Raw genomic sequence first — 20,456 nt, forward strand, 5'->3', positions numbered from 1 at the left:
GAAAAGTTTGTTCAGACAGGCCGCTAATCGAGCATTAGCCACTCTCTCGATTAAGGCGCTAATTGAGCTCGATTAACCATACAAAATAATTGCTTGAATAGTGCTTAATTAGTTCCTAGTTGAATGAAGTTTTCATGCAACCCTACTGGGTATGTTTAATTATGCCTTTGAAGTAGTACAAACCCTCAATTATACATATGTATATGATACCATGCATAGTACATTTTGCGATAAATAAAAAGTACAAATTCTTAAGGTTCCCATTGAGTTTAGCACATTAGACATACAAATCACTTGTAATGCAAAGGATAAAATGTTAAATACTTTTTTGTTCTGTTTTACGATTATATTTGAAAACAAGCCAACAATATTAAAATATGAATTTTCCCTTGGATGTGCTTATCACAGTTTACAGTATGCCAATTTTGCATATTGTTATTGTTAATAATATAAATCCCCTATTAATTTTTGCCGAAATCGTAATTTTTCTTACTTCGGTAAAACACATTCTAAGAAAACCTAAGAAAAAACCATACCTAATAAATTCCTTAAAATCTGTAATAAATAAAATCTGATATTTTTTTTCCTTCGCTTGGTTGATAAAACCAAATTAACCCATTCTCATAAATTCTAACATTCTTCCAGCAGAATCACATAATAAAATATAGAAACCTGTGTTTTTTTTTAACCGACTACATAAAAAGGAGGAGATAAATCTATTCGTCGTGTATAATTTTTAAAATAGTTACTCAATTACTTGAATTTTAATAAAAAAATAGTGGCAGGAGTGTCCGTATTGCTATGGCAAATTTGGTTTGGAGCCAAACCTGTTTCGTCATTGGGCCAGCAGTAGTGTCATTTCTCGTTATGAAAAGCCACGGTAATGTTCGCTGTTTCTTAGTCATAGAACAACAACCACCAATTGGGACTTTGACGAATAGTTGTAGTTGCTACGCAAAAATTTTGATATTAAAATTTCTTTAACACATGTTTGTCGCAGGCGTGTTTCCAAACCAAATTTCATAAGGGACAAAAAATCGTTCCACAATTCATCATGTCGGAAATACCAACAATCAAAAAGAAAATATCAGTTTTAGAGTTGTTCTTTGAACTTTCGAATAAACAAAATAAATACCAAGTAATTGTTCAAAACTCATACCCTAACTTAAACCTCAGCATACTTATGTATTATAACTATTGTAACACATCAAGGTACAATAATTCGCTTATAATTTATCTATGTATCTAAACCTCAACCGATTTTCAAAAAATTCTGTGTAACAGTTTATGCACAAATAACAATTACTGGAGAACACTATCGGCTAACTTTAAAATGTTCATAACTAATACAGTTCTTAAAATTTAATTATAATAGGTACATACATAACTAAACCAAATTGTTTTTCGAAGAACTTTTCATTTGTCGCATAAAGGCATCCACACACCTATGAGATTCTGTCGCAACGAATCTGCGCCGTTTTTGATGCTACAGACGTTGCTCCTTCGAAAACGCAAGTACGCACACATCTCTGCGATTTTATCGCAGTAAAAACTGTCAATTTACAAACAAAAAACATTTTTCAACAAAAATAAAATTCTTAATTTTGTTTTAATATTGTAAAATTCTTCTTTTGACCTTTTTCGTTCTCAAAACGCGGCGATTTCGGCACGATCAAAAGAAGAACTGTGAATGTTCGAATAAATCGCTGCAGCAAAATCGTATAAGTGTGTGGTTCCTCATTTAAAACTATGGTCGGCATTGTTGTAATTTTTGTCGGAACAGATTCGCACCGACAGAATCGCATAGGTGTGTGGATGCCTTAAGAGTAAATAATAAACGGCGTATGCGTGCATCCAGGTGAGCGTACCCGTGAGCTCAATATGAACAGCAAACTCAATAGAAAGGCCTCCCAACCAAGTAACTAGTCAGCCAACAAGTCCATAGAAAGGTGCGCATACATACAGACCTTTTCTATATCTATTATAAACAAACATACATGCGTAAGTATGTATGATCGTACATACATATATGCTCTCTACGGTGGCAATAATTACGCGACGTTTTCCCCGCACCATTCAACCATCAGCACGCTACTGCTACTGTCATGCCATTACCATGTAACTCCATTCAACTCAGCGCCACAGCTTAGCTTAGCTCATAAATTTGCATGTCGTGACGCCACGGTGCAATGGTTAGATGGGATGGTTGGTTGCTTGGCTGGTTGGCCGCTAAGTTGGCCAAGCGGGTGCACCGACGGAGGCCGGACGAACGTCGTATGTACTTTCATACCTCTGTTTGTTCGTTCATTCGCTTATTGGATCGTGCGCGACTGATCTGTGGTCTGTTGTGGTTTGGTGAGTGCAGAGAAAGTGAAAGTTTTATTTAGCTCCTCTGCGACGGCCTATCGTCTGTTTGTCTGGCTGGCTGGCTGGCTTGGTTGTGGATTTGTGGCTTTTTATTATTTTTATTTCTACTTTTGTGTGGTGTCTCATTGTTTTTGTTGGCTTTTCTTTTGTTTTTGCTACAGCTGTTTTTGTTGATTTCGTATTGCTGTGGCACTTCGTGGTGCTGGATCCCTGGGGTACTCCAATAGCGATTTTGAAAATACTTTTGCTTTTTACACTTACGATTGTTTTTTATATTGTTTTATTGTGGTAGTATTGGTGCATTGTGAGTTCGCTTTGTTCAGCTTTTAATAAAGCTATTTTTGTTGCATTAGTTACTTTATAAATTCGTGTTTGAGCTTTTATTTATTTTTGAATTTTTTCACAACTTTTAATTTTTTGTTTTTTTTTTTTCTTTACCTTGCTGCTTCACTAATATGCTGCAGTATTTTGTTTCAGCCGCGTTAAGCACGTTTCCGCGATGGTTACAACGTTTTTGCTGCTCTTGGTGCTGCTTTGGTTTTATAAGCACGCTTTTTGTTTTTTGGTCAGCAACTTACAACGGAAGTAGAAAAAAAGGCGATGTCGCAATTGTAATGAAAATTTTCAACAGACGATCCACTGATCCAACAAAACCAACAATTTTTGCTACCTTTGTGTGTTGTATTTTTTATTACTATTATTGTGTTTATTTTTTGTTAAGGTAATTCGGTTTCAGTTCATTGTTTGTTTTGTCCAATAAAATTTGTTTTTTGGTATTTCTTGCTGCTGGCTGTTGGCTAACCCTTAAGACATTACGCTCGTTTTCACTGTCTTAATAATCTCATTGCGTAACCTTTTTTTGCTGTTGCCGGCGTGCACGGATCGAACAAAGCTGACTGAGCTGAAGCGGCAAACGAGGGAGCAAATGTTTTCGGTTGCATAATGGGTACTTATGTAGTTCAGAGGCAACCAAAGATTTATTTTAAGGCATACAAATATGAAGGACTACTTCTGAGCCTCCGTCTTACTCAAACTCTTACAGAGCTCCAGCTGATCCTTCGCTATGCAGCACTATATTGCCTGCCTCACGTTTGTCTTCATCTATGCAATTTCTGGATGTGGTAGTGCAGCCAACTGCTTTTCCACATCCATATCTAAAATTTTGGTAACTGTCTTGCGCATGCAGTTCTCAAATGTTGTTGGCCACACTAAATCGAAACAATTATTTATGAATTGTTGATCGTGTTGTTGTTGTTTTTCGTGTAATGCTTTTCGCAGCCGTTCGCGTTCGCGTTCAGATTCGCGTTCGTTTTCGGGTTCAAATTCAAAAATACTATTTTCATTATTATTCAAATCGAAAAGTAGATTTAGGTTTGTTGCATCGTTGAAAAAATTCCTTTTATTTATGCATTCTGCCGTTTCTGGTCCAGTTGCTGTTATAGGTAACTTAAGCAACTCGGAGAACGAGTTCCCTGCTGTAGCAGCCAATTCGCTGTTGTTTGTGCCTAAGTAGTTGTTGTTGTTGTTGTCGCTAGCTGTATCTTTCGCAACATCAATCATAAAATTTAAATTGTCAAACTTAAACACCAACTCGTCACAATTTACGATGGCGGCGCTATCGATGCCACTATCTGCGGAGAAATCACTGCTGCAACGTGAATAGGCGCTTTGTGAGCGTGTTGCTGCTCCTGTAAATTCGTTCGACAGCTCGCTACCACAAGTTTCAATGAGTTTGCGCGAAATCTCGTTGATGCTCTCAGTCAACAATGCATCTGCGGTTGCTGGTAACAAGGGCAGCAACGTTTCGGTCCCACAGCCATACATTTGCGCAGTTTTCATTGATTGATCAGCCGCAGATTGTCGCACATCCAGTACTGGTTCGTGGGTTGTAGCTAAAAGTGACGTTAACGCAGTGGACATATTGTATGTGCTCTGGCTGAAGAAATCGTCGGCAATGTTGATGCCACTAAGTATGTCACCATAACCCGAGTCATTTGAGTCGCTAAGGCAACCATTCGTTGTAGTTCTTCCACCAAATATTTCGCAACCCTTTTCGGTGTGTTTAGCCACATCTCTATTGCTATCCAGACAATTACGATTAGAGCCAATAACGCCCACACGATGAGCACGAGAAAGTGCGGTTGAAGGTGAAAGAGCGCCATCTGTCAGCGGCGCCGACGAACAGGAGGATGATGCGGTCTCAGTGGAGGAAGCTTGTGATGAAGACGACGATGAAGATGACGAGGAGGAATGTGTACGTATCGAGGCGGCCGATGAGTCAGAGAGCGAGCGCCTCAGAGGGTAATCCCAAATTGAACGTAGCGGATCACAGTGCCGACAAACACAAATACTGTGCTCATCTCGTGACGCATCGCACTGTTTATGTCTGATTCCACTCACACAGCCTGGGGACTTCAAGCACGGCGATGGTAGTATACCTCTGGGTTTGTAGTCCAACAGTGGTAGATTTGAGTTAAAAACGTGTGTGCTGTCAGCATTATCCATTGGCTGCTGAGTACCAAGGTAAAAGTTTATAAATTTATATAGATTTTCGTTAGAGTCCTGGTGCGGATACAAGTACGATTTATGTTGCAGGCGTTGCAATTCTTGTGGCTGTCTTAACATCAGTTGAGATTGCTGCATATTCAATGCCGGCATTTCTTGCGAGCAGTCCCTGGCAATTTCCGAAGTTGCACCAGAAGCAGCGGCTGCATCCAGTTTCAGTAAAACGGCGTTAGTTGTGGGCTTACGATCCTTTTTACGTCGTTTTCGTGGTTTAATTATGCGTGGTAATGCAGTGTCTCCAGCCTCGGTACTGTGTTTAATTGCCTCTGAGGATGCCGTGCTCACTTGTGTCGTCTGTGTTGTACTCTCTTTTCCGCGAGTACTTAGAGCGGCTGGAGCTGAGTGTTGGTAACGCAATGTAGCACGAGAAGCTTTCTCAGTGTTTGACTTAACCGCTGTTCCGACCGAGGCCATCTGGGCATTTAGTGAACAGTGTGAAGACGCTGCGGACTGGAAGGTATTAGAAGTGCTGTGCGTCATTGGCCATTTTGGAGCAGCACATTGTTGTTGTTGCTGATACTGCTTATTCAGTAGTAAGGGTGCACCTTGAGCATGTGCAGCTAGTTGGGAAATATGCGAGCAACTGGCAGCGTTTGCGCTACGCGCCATATAAAGACCGACACAGGGATGCTGTGGTTTATAGGTGGGATCGATGCCACCAACAGCTGATAGCTTTTGATGGGGTCCAGGCGAGCGAGACAGCTTGCGTTGAACGCGTTGTCGCTGGTTAGCTGCGAGATGTGTGGTGGAATTTGAGATGAGTGGTATGCCAGCGCATTCATTGACGCGTTGTTGGTTAACCACCGATGTTGATGCTAGCTTGGTAAAGCTGGCTGAATGCGGTGGTCCCGCTGACGACGCGCCAACGCTTAATTGATCTGGCGTTGGTCGGGTGTGAGGTGTATTTGCAGGCAGGTAACCACTAAAAGGATGAGCGCCACTAACGGTGGAAGTGGACTGCAAAACGCATTGGGGTTTTTGGGGAAAATGCGTAGATTGATGTTTTTGCTGTTGTAGACTGCAGTGGTACTGTTGATACTGGTGTTGTTGGTGCGAATGGGACTGTGGCGCTGCTGGGATTAGTTGCTGGCCATGGCTTTGTATCAAAGCTGGCGGCTGTGGTGCCACAAAAGGTATTCCTTGATGACGACCATTGGCAGCTGCTTTGCTCGCGTTTGACGGATGTGGCACGGCATTATAAAGACTTTGTGGTGGAAACCACGCGGTAGGCGCTTGAGGCTTGAATTGTTGTTGTAGGGAAAAATGCTGTTGTGAATGAATACGATGGATGTGGTTTTGTTGCTGTTGCGCCTGCTGATGATGATGTGAATGCGGATTCGAATGTAAATTAGCTCCAGGAGGCAAAGGATATACTTGCAAATTCCTTACACTGGCAGCATTTGCAGCGTTTTCTAGCGTACAACAGCCGCTACTGACATTGGGTCGCATAATCTTTCAGGTATCTAGAACATATGCTTCAAGGGATTACTAAATGAATTATCAAACTTTTTCAACGCGTATTTAATTAACAAGGACATTACATGCGAAAACCGATTTGTTTTTGTTTTTTTTTTTTTGCGAAAATTCGTTGTTTCTACGTTTTAGGGTTTCAAGATAGCATCAAGGGCGGTACAATTTGTTTCATGTCTTTAGTGCGTGTACGTTTCAAGGTCCACCGATTGAGTCCACTGGCCAACAAATTTTAATTAGCCGAAATCGTAACTAACGAATATAGCGCGATACGCACAAAGTCACAGCAACAATGAGCGTTGCTACTTTAATTGGAGGCGATTTTCTGCTTTAGTTATTTTTGTATTTCATTGTTTTTTTTTTTTTTTGTTTAATTTTCTTTGGCCAGCATAATTACCGCAGCTTTATTTAGAATAACGAGTGATGCCAAAAGCCAAAATCATTCACAACAGTCAGCACTGCCACAATTACGGCATCAACACTGCGCAGTCGCAACAGTGAATGCTAAAGTGCACACATTAATCACCAATTGAAATGCACTGATTCACGGGCAGGTAAATAATTTTATGAAAGCGAAGTTTCCCCAAAAACACAATTGAGTAAAAAATCGATTTCTGCTTGCGTTTTCTTGTCAATTTCCATTGAACATTTCACAAATTCCTCTCTTACTTCGACGCATACAACGAACTCACGAAAATCTCGTATATTCGTGCACAGCGTACCAAATACAAATTGATCCGTATACGACAACCGCTTTCGAGCCCAACTCATCGAAGACTAAGCCACTAGCTTCGAGTCAATGTTGCGACAAGCCATGGCCGGTTGTTGCCGCTACCGTTGCTACGTACCACCGCTTTTTCGGTTTGTACAAGTATTACCAAATTGTGGCGCAACTCGAAGCGGCAAAGCCAACAACAAGTAGCAACAAATAGAAAATATGGCGAGCCAGTAAAACCAAACACTGACTCGATGCGATTGTTAAGCCATCGATGGCACAAAGCTTTTCTTGCCAGCTGTAAATGTTGAGAGAGCTGGCATGGAAGAACGCTTCAATGCAAAGCTTTGTGAGAGTTGCTCACACACATGTATATTTACTTATTTCCCCACTCAATATAGTGCATGGAATGTAAACTATTCACTGTTGCGTTCCCTCTATATTACTCACTTTGCTCAGCGCGCTCAGAGCTTAAGATAGTCGGCTCGTACCTTGTCATGGCCATTGACTTCTTTTCTAAAGCTAAACTTCAACCCACGGCTATTCAACTACATACGCGTACTTAATAAGCGCAATACTTGTATGCTTGCCATGGTAATCTCTTCAGCATTATGCTAAAGTCCATCAGAAGCTTTTCATGTCGAGGTCATGTACAATGGGTTTTAATACTCGTACCAGTCTTGTCTCGAAATTAATAATTCACGAGTGTGGAATAATACGACTAATTATGTAAGTATGTCTGTATTAGTGGAGTAGTTCTTGTTACAAACGCGTCATTGCACCTCTCTTCACTGCGTCACTGGCAAAGTGGAGCACGCACGACGGATGTTGTGTAGATATGTATGTATATATGTATGTATGGATGCGCATATATGCGCAAGTGCTTAGAGCAATGTACCATAAGCTACATTGATCAGATTTGTTTGCAGTCATTGCTGAAGGTTCTTACATGATACTCGTCATGCGTTGCAGGCCTTGTCGCTGTTAGATTTACATATTAAGGTGCTCCAAAATTTTTGTTTGCCAAATTCAATATGCGTACTCTCTTAGTTTTGGCATTTTTGTTCTAAATTATATATAAATGAAGTTTTATTGACCTAGAATCATGACAACCCATGCCGACTAAGCTAAAACCTTGTACTGAAATTAATCAACCTTGCGACAACACTTCTCATACATGAAAAGTTCTAGGTGAACGGGACGCTTTAAATACCAGGCGTACTTCAGAGAACAATTATGGATAGAAAACGAAAAGCGCCTCTCAAAGTAGGCCGACGGAAGCGAAAGCCACGACTTAATACAGGTATGGAGGAACCTTCAAAAAAACAAAGCTCAGAACGCAGACACACAACGGGTGCAAGCGCATTCACCAACATTAATACGATGGTAGTTCAAAGGCTAGTTCCTTTCAAAAAGTGAAAGAGCTCTCCTGTGGTGAGATCACCACCTAGCGAATATTCGATGGACACACGACCAGGTTGATGACCTACGGTAAGAATATGGACTTCACCAACGCACACCTCCCTAATTCCACGCACAAAGTCCGCCGTACCGACCGTACCGGGATGATAGCATTGATTCTGGACTCGAACTTTTGCTGTCATAGTAAAAGATCGGAAGAATATAGATATCAAAAATGTAAACAATGAAGAAGCGAGAATTCCATAGGCCATGGGAACAACCAACATTGACAAGTGGGAACCTTATCATGTAGAGACGCTGGCTGATTCCAAGGGTACATAAAGCTTGTTGCCTGTGATCGATAAAATAGTCTAGACAGATAGGACTTCGAAACCCGAAGTCGGTAATACGACCATAAAAGCAAAGCATCTCCGACTTGGTAATTCATATTTTTGCATTTTTCAATAAAAATGTTTCCCTCCATTTCCGAAGGGATGGACTTGGGTCGTCTATGTCACCCAGTATATGTAGCCACACAAATATTTGGCGTTCCCATTTTCGTCAAATGTTCGGCCGAGCTTCTCTTCCAATTTTTGGTATGCGTCTTGATGATATAACACAAATGGAACGATTTAAAGTTTTACCCTGACTTCGACCGGCAAATGGCTTTTATCAGAAGTTTTTTAATGGCAGAAGTACAACGTCTCCTAGGGACAACGTCTGATGCATTTTAACGCCCAGAATCGGAAGTGCGGAATCAACACACTAACCACCTTGGTTGGGTTCGAGGTGTATCTAAACCTCAGCCGTACTTTGGGGCTGGCGTCCGGTTGCAATGCAACTCGTCAAAAATAAACCGTCCATCTGTCCATAAAATACCCATCCCAGATAAATCCCTAATGCCAGAGTACATCAGGCATTCACAAACAACGTTTGGTGGCATCCTCGCTCTGTTCACTTCATGCGCTACACTCTGAATCGTGAAGATTCCGTTTATGCAAAAACTCGTGGAATGGCCCATGTCCAGTCAGAAGAAAGCCCAGACTCAGACAAAATCTGAAATCCGGGTTTTCATGGGCATAATTAATATACCGAATGTACTCCAAAACATCGAATTGGTCCTGATTTAACATCGAACGGTTTTGGTTGTTCCCGTACATCAAGGATAAACTTCGCGGAAGCTGTTAACGCGTTCAAAAACCATGTTGCTGACGTACCGTCTTCATTGCGGCAAAAAAGTTTCAACAATTGGTTTGAGCGTATGCATGAAGAATATCTTGAAAACCAATAAGACCAGTTTTATAGAGAAAATATTTTTCTTAGCTCCGTTCCGGTATTTTATTTCGCTCCGACCTCCGCTCTTGCTCCACTCCCGCTTAGTGATGGCATGATTAATCGAATAACCGATTATAATCGGTTATTTTCATTCGGTTAACGATTTAATTGTATCGAAATTTTCCTTTCAATTAATCGAGTGATAAACCGATTAATTTTCAAAATAATCGAAAATAAACCATCGGAAATTGACTACATCACACAACAACGTATGAATAAAAATTACGTAACGAAAATTGGAACTCTTATCACTCAATAATATTAGCAACAACAAAAGTCTCACTCCATTCAGTACATACATATGTTACTAGTTGGGAGGTCTTTTACATTCTCGTATTCTGCAAACTTTTAAACGATATTTTTGCAAAAAACCACAACACGAGTTTAACCTAAGTAGCTACTAAAAAATCACAACGCATGTATGCATATATTTTCATTATATTTTCCAAATTCGGTGATACCGTATTTTCTTCGTTTTTATATGGAAGAAAATAAGCAACACAGTTACAAAAAAAAAATGATAAAAATCTTCGTTTTTATATGGAAGAAAATAAGCAACACCGTTACAAAAAAAAATGATAAATAAAAATCAATGGTAAGTGCCAGATACTTCAGTCTTGCAATTTTTTATACAGAAATTTAATGGGCTACAAAACTGCATACTAAAAATCTTTCTAATAAATCTAATTAAAAAGTTCGAATTTTTTGTTAATTTTTTTTTTAATATTGCACAAAGTTTAACATATTTATATTTATACGTTTTTTTGCAAAAGAATAAGCTATATTTAAAAAAATAACTAAAATTAAATAACAAAAAAAATCTCGTGGTGCGCTATAATTTTTGCACAGATGTAAGTCAGTTTTATAACTTATAAATGGTTTGTATTAATTTTCGATTTTAATCGAAACGACCGATTAATCGGTTAATTTCTTACGATTAATTGGAATTATTAATTGAATCCTTTCGATTAATCAATAAACCGATTAATCGATTATTAGATTTTTTTTTGCCGTCACTACTCCCGCTCCCAATAAAAAAACTTTTTTTAAATTTGTTTATTTACATATCGAGCCCTAACCGCCAAAAAAAGTAGGCGAAATCTTTTTGAAAATTTTCTGTTTGACGCAGAAATGCATCAAACTCTTCTGCATTCAAAAGGAAATTAAAAAATTTGCCAAGTTAATTAAATAGAACTGAGATTTATTTAACACAATTGTTTTCAATGTCAAAAAAAGGGGTTAAATTGTCAAATAAGGATAAAGTATTTTATAAAGCATATTCACATAAATCGAAATTCGCGAAAATTCAACCAATTTCAAAAATTTGCTTTCAAAAATTTAAATTTTTTAATCAGATCTTTTAGAAAAGTTTTGGGCATGCATTTTTTTAAATTCCAGTATAATAAGGTGCAAGTTCGAAGTTGTGCATCTTCTTCGATATAAAAATACAAATGAAACGAATGAAAATACGAAACGCCTCCAACCAAAACAAAATTCTCAAAAAGCAGCGCGAAGTTTGAGGCACTTCAAGCGTTCACTTTTAGTACTGAAATTGAATGAACTATAAAACTTCATACCAAAAAATTGTCTGTCAGCCTGGTACACCGCATCCATGTTTTAACCGCTGAAGGCAGAAAAGTTTGTGAATCAGTGGGAAATAATATTCGTCGCAGTTATCAAAAGTTTCGCGTTGCACACAGGAGTATTTGTATAATGAAACCGGACAAAATTCAGATTTATCAACTTTGATAAAATTCTCTTTAAACATCTTCTCAAGCTATATAACCGATCTATCAGTTGGCAGGATTTTTGACTACGTCAAATAGAACATAGCCTTTTTTTCTGCGCTTCCATTAGATGCATTTATTTCTTTCGATATAATGCTTTTATGGACTAATCTTAAAATAAAACTAGTAGACATACAAATAGAAAGCATGTACAATAATTTATATTCTTTTGAATTATTCGGGCAATATTCTTTTATAGGGATATATTTTGGATCCTTGACTATAAACCTCTGTTATAAAACTGCGAAATAAAAATAGTTACTACCCTGCAGGGAAAGCTGCTAGTTATGAATTAGAATTCTACCAGTTTGCGTTTCAGTCCAACTAGTTCGCGTTCTATCATTTTTTAATGTTAGCAACGGATATTTTTAACATTGCGATGTCCGACGAGATGTCAATTACCAAGCTATGCATCAGCATCTACTAATAGAAATACTAGTACCAACATAACAGTTGATGAGATAGTTTGCCAATTCACCCCCCGTGATGATGCGTGCGCTCCAACAGTCGCAATGGCCGATAGAGCAAAGCACTCGCGTGGTATGCCTAAGGTCCCAGGTTCAAGCCCAGAAAATTTTTTTTTATTTCGAAGCCTACTGAGAAAAGTCTGATGAGGAAATGTAGTGATTTCCGAAATAGGTATCACTTCTACCATTTTTTCAAATGATTGTTGTATTTCTACAATAAATTTTCATTAAAAAACGGCTTCGAGCTCAATAAAAATTGTTGAATATTATTTTTAATTTGTTTATTTATTTATATTTTTAATTTAAGATTTTTATTGTAATTCCTATATATACATATTTTTTTAATTTCTTTTTTTTTTATGGCACAAGCATTTCTTCCCATATGTTTGTTTTTTTAAGTAATGCAACTAGATTTTCAAATTAGTTATTTATATATTTAAATTTAAATAATTATTTTTACTTACATTGATTTGACTTTAAAAATATTTACCACCTCCAAGCGCCCTCAAACCTACGATCTCAGAACCATAACCAATAGTCTTCACGTGACGCCTCAGCCGACATTTTTAAGAAAAGCAATTAATTGCGTTTTATTTAAGGCTTTGCCAATTCAAAGGCAGATGTCGCTGAACGCTTGAGTTCTTCGAAATTTTCAAACTGGTAGGCACATACTAGTTAATGAACTAGTATTTTTTCTAACTAGTTTGGGTTTTCACTGCAGGTTATTTCTTGTCGCTGCGTTGAAATCTTAGCATTTTACGGATGTCAGAGCATCTGATTGGGAAAGCAATCTATCCCGTCAAAATTTAAATTAGAACTCTTCGAACTTTAAACACAAAATTTGAAGGCAAGGGTAAACATTTTCTATGTTCTTTTGTTCTTTAAATCCTTAAATCCTTTTTGCAAAGGTCATTTGATTTAGGAAGAGCAATAAATGTCGCTTGGATATTACAGCCAATACTATAAAAGTTGTCGTTGCTGGATTTCTGTATGAAAAAAAGACAATGCTTATTTAATTACTTTACTTATTTGAAGTTGCATCCTGCCGGCTTTCAGTAATAAACCGTTTTATGGGATGAAAACGGCTTTAACTTCAACAAAACTAATTAATCTAACCACCAGATATTGTCTACATACATATGCAAATGTAAGTATGTACGCACGCCTTCGAACGTAGACAAGTTTGTGTCGTGTTACAGCAGCTTGCGGCACTCTAACAGTGATTGAAATGTTTCGCAAGGAAACTTTCTCTTTTCGCTGTTCCTACGCAATCAGTCAGGCTAACATAGCAGACACAAAAAATGAATGACCAAAAGTGCGATACGAAGCAAAGCAAAAGTAAAACATGCCCGCACCGCAGTTAACAAATGGTTACTGACCGCCCAATCCAGCGACAAGTGCGTCACAGCATATTTTTATATGTGTGTATGTGTGAACATTTTCCAACCGGCTTCGGGAGATGGCACCTTTCTACGCTAATGGCTGGACATGGTGGCTAGTTTGTAACCACAACGGTCATAGTGAATGCAGACAGTATATGCACTATATGTATGTGTGCACATACATACATACATATGTATTTACAATAAATCCCAGTGGGAATTAGGAGCACGTAATAATACCTTATTAGCAACTTACTCTTCACCTGGCAGTCATTACCATTTCCCTTCCGAACGTCCCTTACTTTTACAAAGGCATGGCCGCCTTATGTAAGTAGGAATTTAGAATGTACATTTGGTATCAGACATACTTCTGAGCCGCTTTACAAAGTAAGTTACGTGTAATGCAGAGCAGTCGCTCGGAGTAGTTCGGTGCTTGGAAATAACTTCGGCTGCACGTTATTTTGCAACTGACAACGTAATGTGTCTTCGGAGGTGTTCATTTTGCCCTTTACTAGTAGATGACATTGGCCATGATGACAATTTTGGTACTAAAAACTGAAAGAAAACATGGCTTACCTCGCAAGGTGCTTACCTATTTTCCCAGTGGGATCTTATGCTGAACATTAAAGAAAAGTGATCATGAAATAATGTTACAATTTGCAACAAATGCGACAGTAATGATACAAAAAAAAAAAAAAAACAATAGCAATAATGCACGAACATGAGGGTATCAAAAAAGTACTAGTGTGCTGAGACCAATGGTTTCGTTTTCATTTCGGTTTTTTTTTAAGCTCTGAATGCTTAGGACGATATGTAACCGTAAATTGCGACTCTTCCTCCTTCATCGTTTGCCAAATTAATAAAATTTATATAGCGCTGAGTGTTTATTGAAACTCAGATCCTGGTAAGGGAATAATAATCCGGTACATATTACAAAAGCAAAAAAGTTCATGTAATCTATGTAGTACAAGTCGTGAGTAGGGAAGTTTAGCTTGGAGGAGAACTGATTTCGGCGTTGTGTCATCTCCAGTATCATATTTCGTTTGCCAGAATCGAAGCGATTTATCAAATTTTCTTTAGACTTCTTCATTAACGATTGGTACAGTTTTATTGTAGTTTTTACCCCTCTAATGACACAATATCCGAAGTAAAAGATTAAAAAACTTGCTGTAAGTTTCAGATGTTTTTGCAATACATACTAATTATTTCTTTAAAAATTAGAAACCTTTTTTTTTATAAAGCCAAAAGAAAAGTGTGGTGTGGCTAAGGAAGAAATCACAAACTAGTATCTACATATCGTTGCCTCTGTATAGAAAGGTCCTACCTAACATTTTTGTATTTTACAGAGCACTTATAAAGCTTTATAAAAACCGAAGATCCACAGTTGCGAATTTTATCAAAGCCCTGGTTTTCATTAAACACTGAAACTAAATTAATAATGCAGCAATTATTTTTACTCACTCTTGTGCAAAGCAGGATTTTGAAAGAAAATGAGTTAGGGCCTTTCTATATTAAGGAAACGATATGTATATTTTGGCCCCTTGAATAGAAAAAACAAACACCTTAGATCTCAATTTGACAAAGTGACAATAGGTAGGTGAGCGTTTAGGTGAATTAAGCATTTCTAGAGTTTTTTGAAATACCATTATATGTGTTATATGTATACTTTTGGTCTTAATATATGTTGGGTTTTCGAAATTCTCATGCTGAGAAACATTTTTTTGTTGCTATCAATAAAATTTGGACGTTAAGTGGTAGACAACACGTCCATTTGCACCATTTTAATACTTGCTTTAAAGATTTTCAGAATATTTATATTTTTAACTGTTGGATTAACTACCAATTTCATTTGATGTTGCCATTTGAAATTAATTTGAATTTTTTTATTTATCGTGTCCTTCAAAATGAGAATTAGAAATTTTAATAAATTTACGATTTTTGACAACCAAAAATTATGACTGCAGGAGGGAGAAGATGCTAATGCCGAACTTCCTCTAGGCATTAAAATGACAAAGAATTTATGCTATTAAAAAATGCCACATGGAAACAGATATAATGACAATTTTGCGAATATAATGGTATTTTTTAATACTCTACATTGTCATTAAAAAATTTGTGATTTAATGCCTAGTGGAAATTCAGCATAAGGCTATAAGCCACTTAAAAGCTCAAAGGGCCATATTTCTGAACGACTCTAATAGAGTTTATTTAAGTCACAAATTTCACATATTACCAATAGCGGTCGCTGTGTTGTAGTGGTAGGCTGTACACGCTTCCAATCCGCAGGGTCTGGGTTCAAGCCCGGAGCAAAGCAATATCGCAAAAAAAAATATAGACAAAAATCAATCTATGCACTTCTTTCATTGCAATACATACGAGTTATGGGGTTTTGGCCAAAACTGACCGCTGTGAGTCGTTATTAATTTATACAATTTCTTAAAAATGTATGTATGTATATATTTTTTTCAATTCGTTTTAACTTGCTTATGAGATCGGCACTCTGGTTGTGGTCTTACATTTAAACACTTACCTGATAAATTGTCCAGCATGTATGTTAAAAGTTTTTGAGTGCCGTTTGGTTCGTTATAGATGGATAGAAATTCTTTTTGCAATGGATTTCCCATTAATCCTAAAACGTGCAAGTGAAAAAGTTTGCCGATTTCATAGGGTAGAACTCGCAAGTAATTGTTGTTCAACAGAAGTTCTCTGAAAAAAGGTTATGAAATATGTGTGTAATTTAGCTTAGCACAAAAAGAGACATATGTACATAAACATACATTTTATTAAAACAACTTATCTCAAGGTAGGCCATTTTTCCTTTAAAGCAATATTTCATTGGGGTCCCAAGCAATATTTTAAGGATTTACTAGCCATAGGTGTAGTTTAAGATGCCATTTTAATAGAAGCTTAATAAAAATAGAAAATGTCTCTAGGGGAACTTATAATTTTTTAATTCAAAGTCAATCTTTTGTATTTTGTATTTAATATTTAATATTTACATTTTAAATCTAAAATCTAATTATAAGAATGTTAAATCTTTGTTGCAATATAAGTCTAACAGACTGTAAAAAATAAATAAATAAAATAAAATAAATAAAATCCTTTTGAAGTCACTTAAGTTGTTTTAATAAAATGCCACAGATATGTGTGTATATATTTAGTATGTACAATGGACGAGTTTCTATTGTAGTATGTAAATATTAGTGTTGCACAGAACAGAGGAACCGGAGGCGAATAACCGGTTCTACAAGAACCGAAAAACGGGTCTAACGAAACCGAAACTCGATTTTAAAATGACGCGAAATACTGGTTCAAAAGCACCGAAAAATGATCTCAGAAAAACCAATAAAAAAAAAGTCCAAACAACTGCAAAACTATTTCAAAAGAAGCGAAAACGGCCCCGAAGTACCCATTGCGCTATGGACAAAACATTAATTTGTGCGGCCCGCAATTCGTTTTAGATAACGAGCCGTAAGAGAAAATTAAAAAAAATGTCGCTTACGTCTTTTTACGCTTACGTTCTAGTTGACCTACCAAATTTTGTTCGGTTCAAGGCACTATATCATATAGCCGCCATATAAGCGATCTGGCCGACTTACATCAACTTCGTTTTTTTTTTAACCGACTTCAAGAAAAGGAGGAGGTTATGAATTCGTCGGAATATATTTTTTTTATTCTTTTCTTCTTTTTTTTCTTTTTTTATGTATGGACCACGTCAACCGATTTCAAAAATTCTCTTTGCATCGGAAAGGTAGTGTCTCAGAGGTGGTCCCATACTAATCTGGTTTAGATCCGATCATTGGATTCATGAAAAAATTAACGGAACTCCTAAATTTTTATATGAGATTTGAAGTCGGTTTTTTTTGCTTAAAAATTACTTCTTTGCTATCGACTTTAAATTCGGTTTATGTGCGTATTATGAAGTTTTGAGTTGACCTTAAAATTTTTTTTCTTTGGATTAAATGTTTTGCTAGTTTTATTCCTCAGGAGCGCCAATCTCGAAAAAATCATATTTTTAAATGGATACATTACTTTGTATTAATTGAACCTTAACATGAAAAATGCGTACTTAAATATTAGGGGGATTCTCGAGTCTTGCACGATGCACGGATTGAATGAAATGCAAAAATACTATTCCAAATTTCGAAGAGGACGAGAGCACCCCATTGCAAAGTGGAAGCAGCGAAATTATGTATCAAATACAATAACAAGAGACAGCAAAAAAAAAAATTAAATGAGCGAGATGAGAGGAATGAGAGAAATATGTAGCAATTCCAACAACAAAACAACTAGCACAGGGTCGCATTTATCTTGCTATGCTATTTTGCTAAATATGTACACGGATTTCGACGTTGCATATTTTTCAGCGATAGGAAATGTTGTTTCCCATGTATTTTGTTGTTGTGTGTTTGGAAGTTATGCAATCCATGCAATCCGTGCTACGTGAAATGGCTTTGCAAGATTTGGAGAATACTCCTATTCTTTCATATGGCTGGGGGTGTTCCGCGACACCCTAAACAAAAAAAAATCTAAAAAATCAACGGTAATTTTTAACGACTTGAGACCTGCACTTTCTTAGACTACAATTGAATGGGCTACAGAAATATTTCTGGAATGCCACCCAGTATTTTATGGGAAAAACAATGTTTATTGCTAAATGATTTTCAATGATTTCCTTGTTTTTTTTTCGTGAAATAAGAGGCGAGTGTCGACTGGCAGTAGAATAGAAATTTGTCGATCGAGTCGATCATCTTTTATTTTGCTATTGTGTAACTTGATCAATAAAAATTTGTACTATTGTGAATGGTTGATTGAATTGTAAACAGCTGTTTGTTTGTTTACATTTGTTTCTTTAGTGTTTCATTTACATAATTTTTAAAATAATAATAATAAAATTTAAAAAATGGATACAGTTGAAATATGGTTTAGTGATGAGGAATATGATGTGTAAGCTAATAGATTAGTAGAGTTAGCTAAAGCAAGGAGGGAATTGCGAGATTCGTCGGATCCCTTGGAGTTTGAAGATGAAAGGTATGTACATATGTGAATTTTATGAATAGAAGTTGCGTTCCTGATGCTTCACGGTTTGTAGGTTTTACAGCATTTGCAGGAAAAGCTATTTTCCTCATTAATAAACTTTATGGAAGTTTAAGAAATACGGAACGGTTTAGTTATTTGTACAATGATGTTGGGTATATGTGTCCAAACGCGTGACCCGAGTTTAAAAACTTTAACATACAAGTGTAGTGAAAGAATTAAACTTTAATTTAAAATAAAGATTTCAAATTCCCGAGAACTAGGTAATTAATAAATTATGCAGTTTTTTGTAAACACACAAATTAGTAAACTGGAAAAATACAATATAAACTATGCAAGCACATCTCATATCTTTTGCAGCGAAGGAGAGCTAGTATGAGCATTGAAGAAGTCTATACGCTGTTTAGTCCTCTTTTATAATATCATTAACGGCGAAATCGATTCCCCGGAAATCCTGGAACAAATTGGGCTAGTTTGTAATAAACCGGACTTGATATCTAAAAGGTTGTTAGGTACAATAAAAACTTCAAAAACTTATGTGCTACGGAACAAGGAATCGAATAGCTAATACAGACTATAGTCGCTGTGCAGACATTTACTTTTTAGGGGTTCGTTATTAGTCTTTCGTACAAATTTAAGGCATTTTAATTAAATTTTTACCTTTCACTTATGTATTTATACGTAGGTTAATTATACTAGTTAATAACGATGTAGGGTAAATGAATGAATAAATAAATAAATAAAAACATTTGTTAAGCTATTTCGCTAGGGCCTATTTCCTCTACCACTTTTTTTAGAACCAGAACCGGTCCGAATACAAAGGTTGCGCCTATCTCGGACCGCTATTCCTCTCTTAACGAATTTGACAGAATCGTTGTTTGCATGACGTCACACTTGTGCAACTTGTTTACGTTTTCCTTGCACCATTTTTTCTTCCTCTTCCATTGTTGCTCACGTTTTGGCATTTCTCTCTCTCTCTCTCTGATCGGTGCAATCTTGTATTCTATCATTCTTGTACGTAAGGTTGGTGTTATGCAGAAATTTTGTTTGGCAAACTGCGTGCAATTGTTGTTGTAGCAAACTCGGAGAGAGCGAGTTTGGCGACTCTCACAGCAAACTAATTTTAGGTTCGTTCGCGTAGCTGTTAATTGTTCATGTTTAACCAAAACTTACAGGTTTTTGCGTTCGCGTACGCAAAAAACTTGCAAAGTAGGGGAAATTGAGAGAGCAAAGTGACATTTCATTTTGAGGGGAAGCTGTTAGTTTCTGTTGGAAAAATTTTTGCCAACAGCAATTTGCCAACAGGAAAACAGCTGATCAAAAACAGCTGGTTGGCATTTACGCAAATCACAAAATTGAATTTGATGGGATGGAAGATAAAAATTACAAAATGCGACTAATTAAACTTCTAAGAAATAAGTAGTTATTCGTTTAATCAATAAACTGTGTCAGTGTAACACTTTGCGATGACTTTTCGTACGTTTTAAATTTTACACTTTTGTATGTAAACAAAAATTATATCAGCTGTTCGTCTAACTTGCAAGTTTCTGCAAATTTTCTGTTCGCGTACTATTTTGGATATTTCTCTCTTGTGAGCGAACAGATGACATTTCGCCGGAATTTGGCAGTTGGTTGGTTTCTGTTGGAGATTTTAAACGAACGCACCTTTTGTTGGGTCAAACTGCAGCAAATTCGGTGTTGTCATATACAAAAATTTTAAATTATGCGCGTTATGTACATCTGAAATTCTCATTTCGTGTTGGCAATAGCCATGAAAACCATAATGAACGTGCAACCCTGTGCCAAACTCGACATAACCACCTCCGAGCAAACTAAGCAGCCGCCATTTAATTTGGCAAACAAAAGTTTGTCTGCATAACACCGACCTAAATGAAAATTTGCTGCATTTTTGGACGTATCGAATTTTTTG

General features: G+C 36.9%; 2 protein-coding genes across 7 annotated transcripts in view; both read right to left on the minus strand.

Moving 5' to 3' along the window:
• The window catches only part of LOC118737477 (CCR4-NOT transcription complex subunit 6-like), a 73,443-nt gene that overhangs the window by 46,534 nt on the left and 6,453 nt on the right, over positions 1-20,456 (minus strand). For all 6 annotated transcript variants that reach the window (XM_036468000.1, XM_036467997.1, XM_036467999.1 and 3 more), the window contains one exon: positions 16,020-16,195. In XM_036468000.1, the coding sequence (XP_036323893.1) occupies positions 16,020-16,195 (176 nt within the window). The remainder of the gene's footprint in view (positions 1-16,019; positions 16,196-20,456) is intronic.
• Positions 3,134-8,533, minus strand: LOC118737476. Its single transcript, XM_036467994.1, has one exon. The coding sequence runs from the start codon at positions 6,379-6,381 to the stop codon at positions 3,469-3,471; it is 2,913 nt and encodes a 970-aa protein (XP_036323887.1). The 5' UTR covers positions 6,382-8,533; the 3' UTR covers positions 3,134-3,468.

This window comes from Rhagoletis pomonella, unplaced genomic scaffold, assembly GCF_013731165.1.
Source record: "Rhagoletis pomonella isolate Grant_MI unplaced genomic scaffold, Rhpom_1.0 Rhpom_scaffold_00004, whole genome shotgun sequence".
NCBI lineage: Eukaryota > Metazoa > Arthropoda > Insecta > Diptera > Tephritidae > Rhagoletis > Rhagoletis pomonella.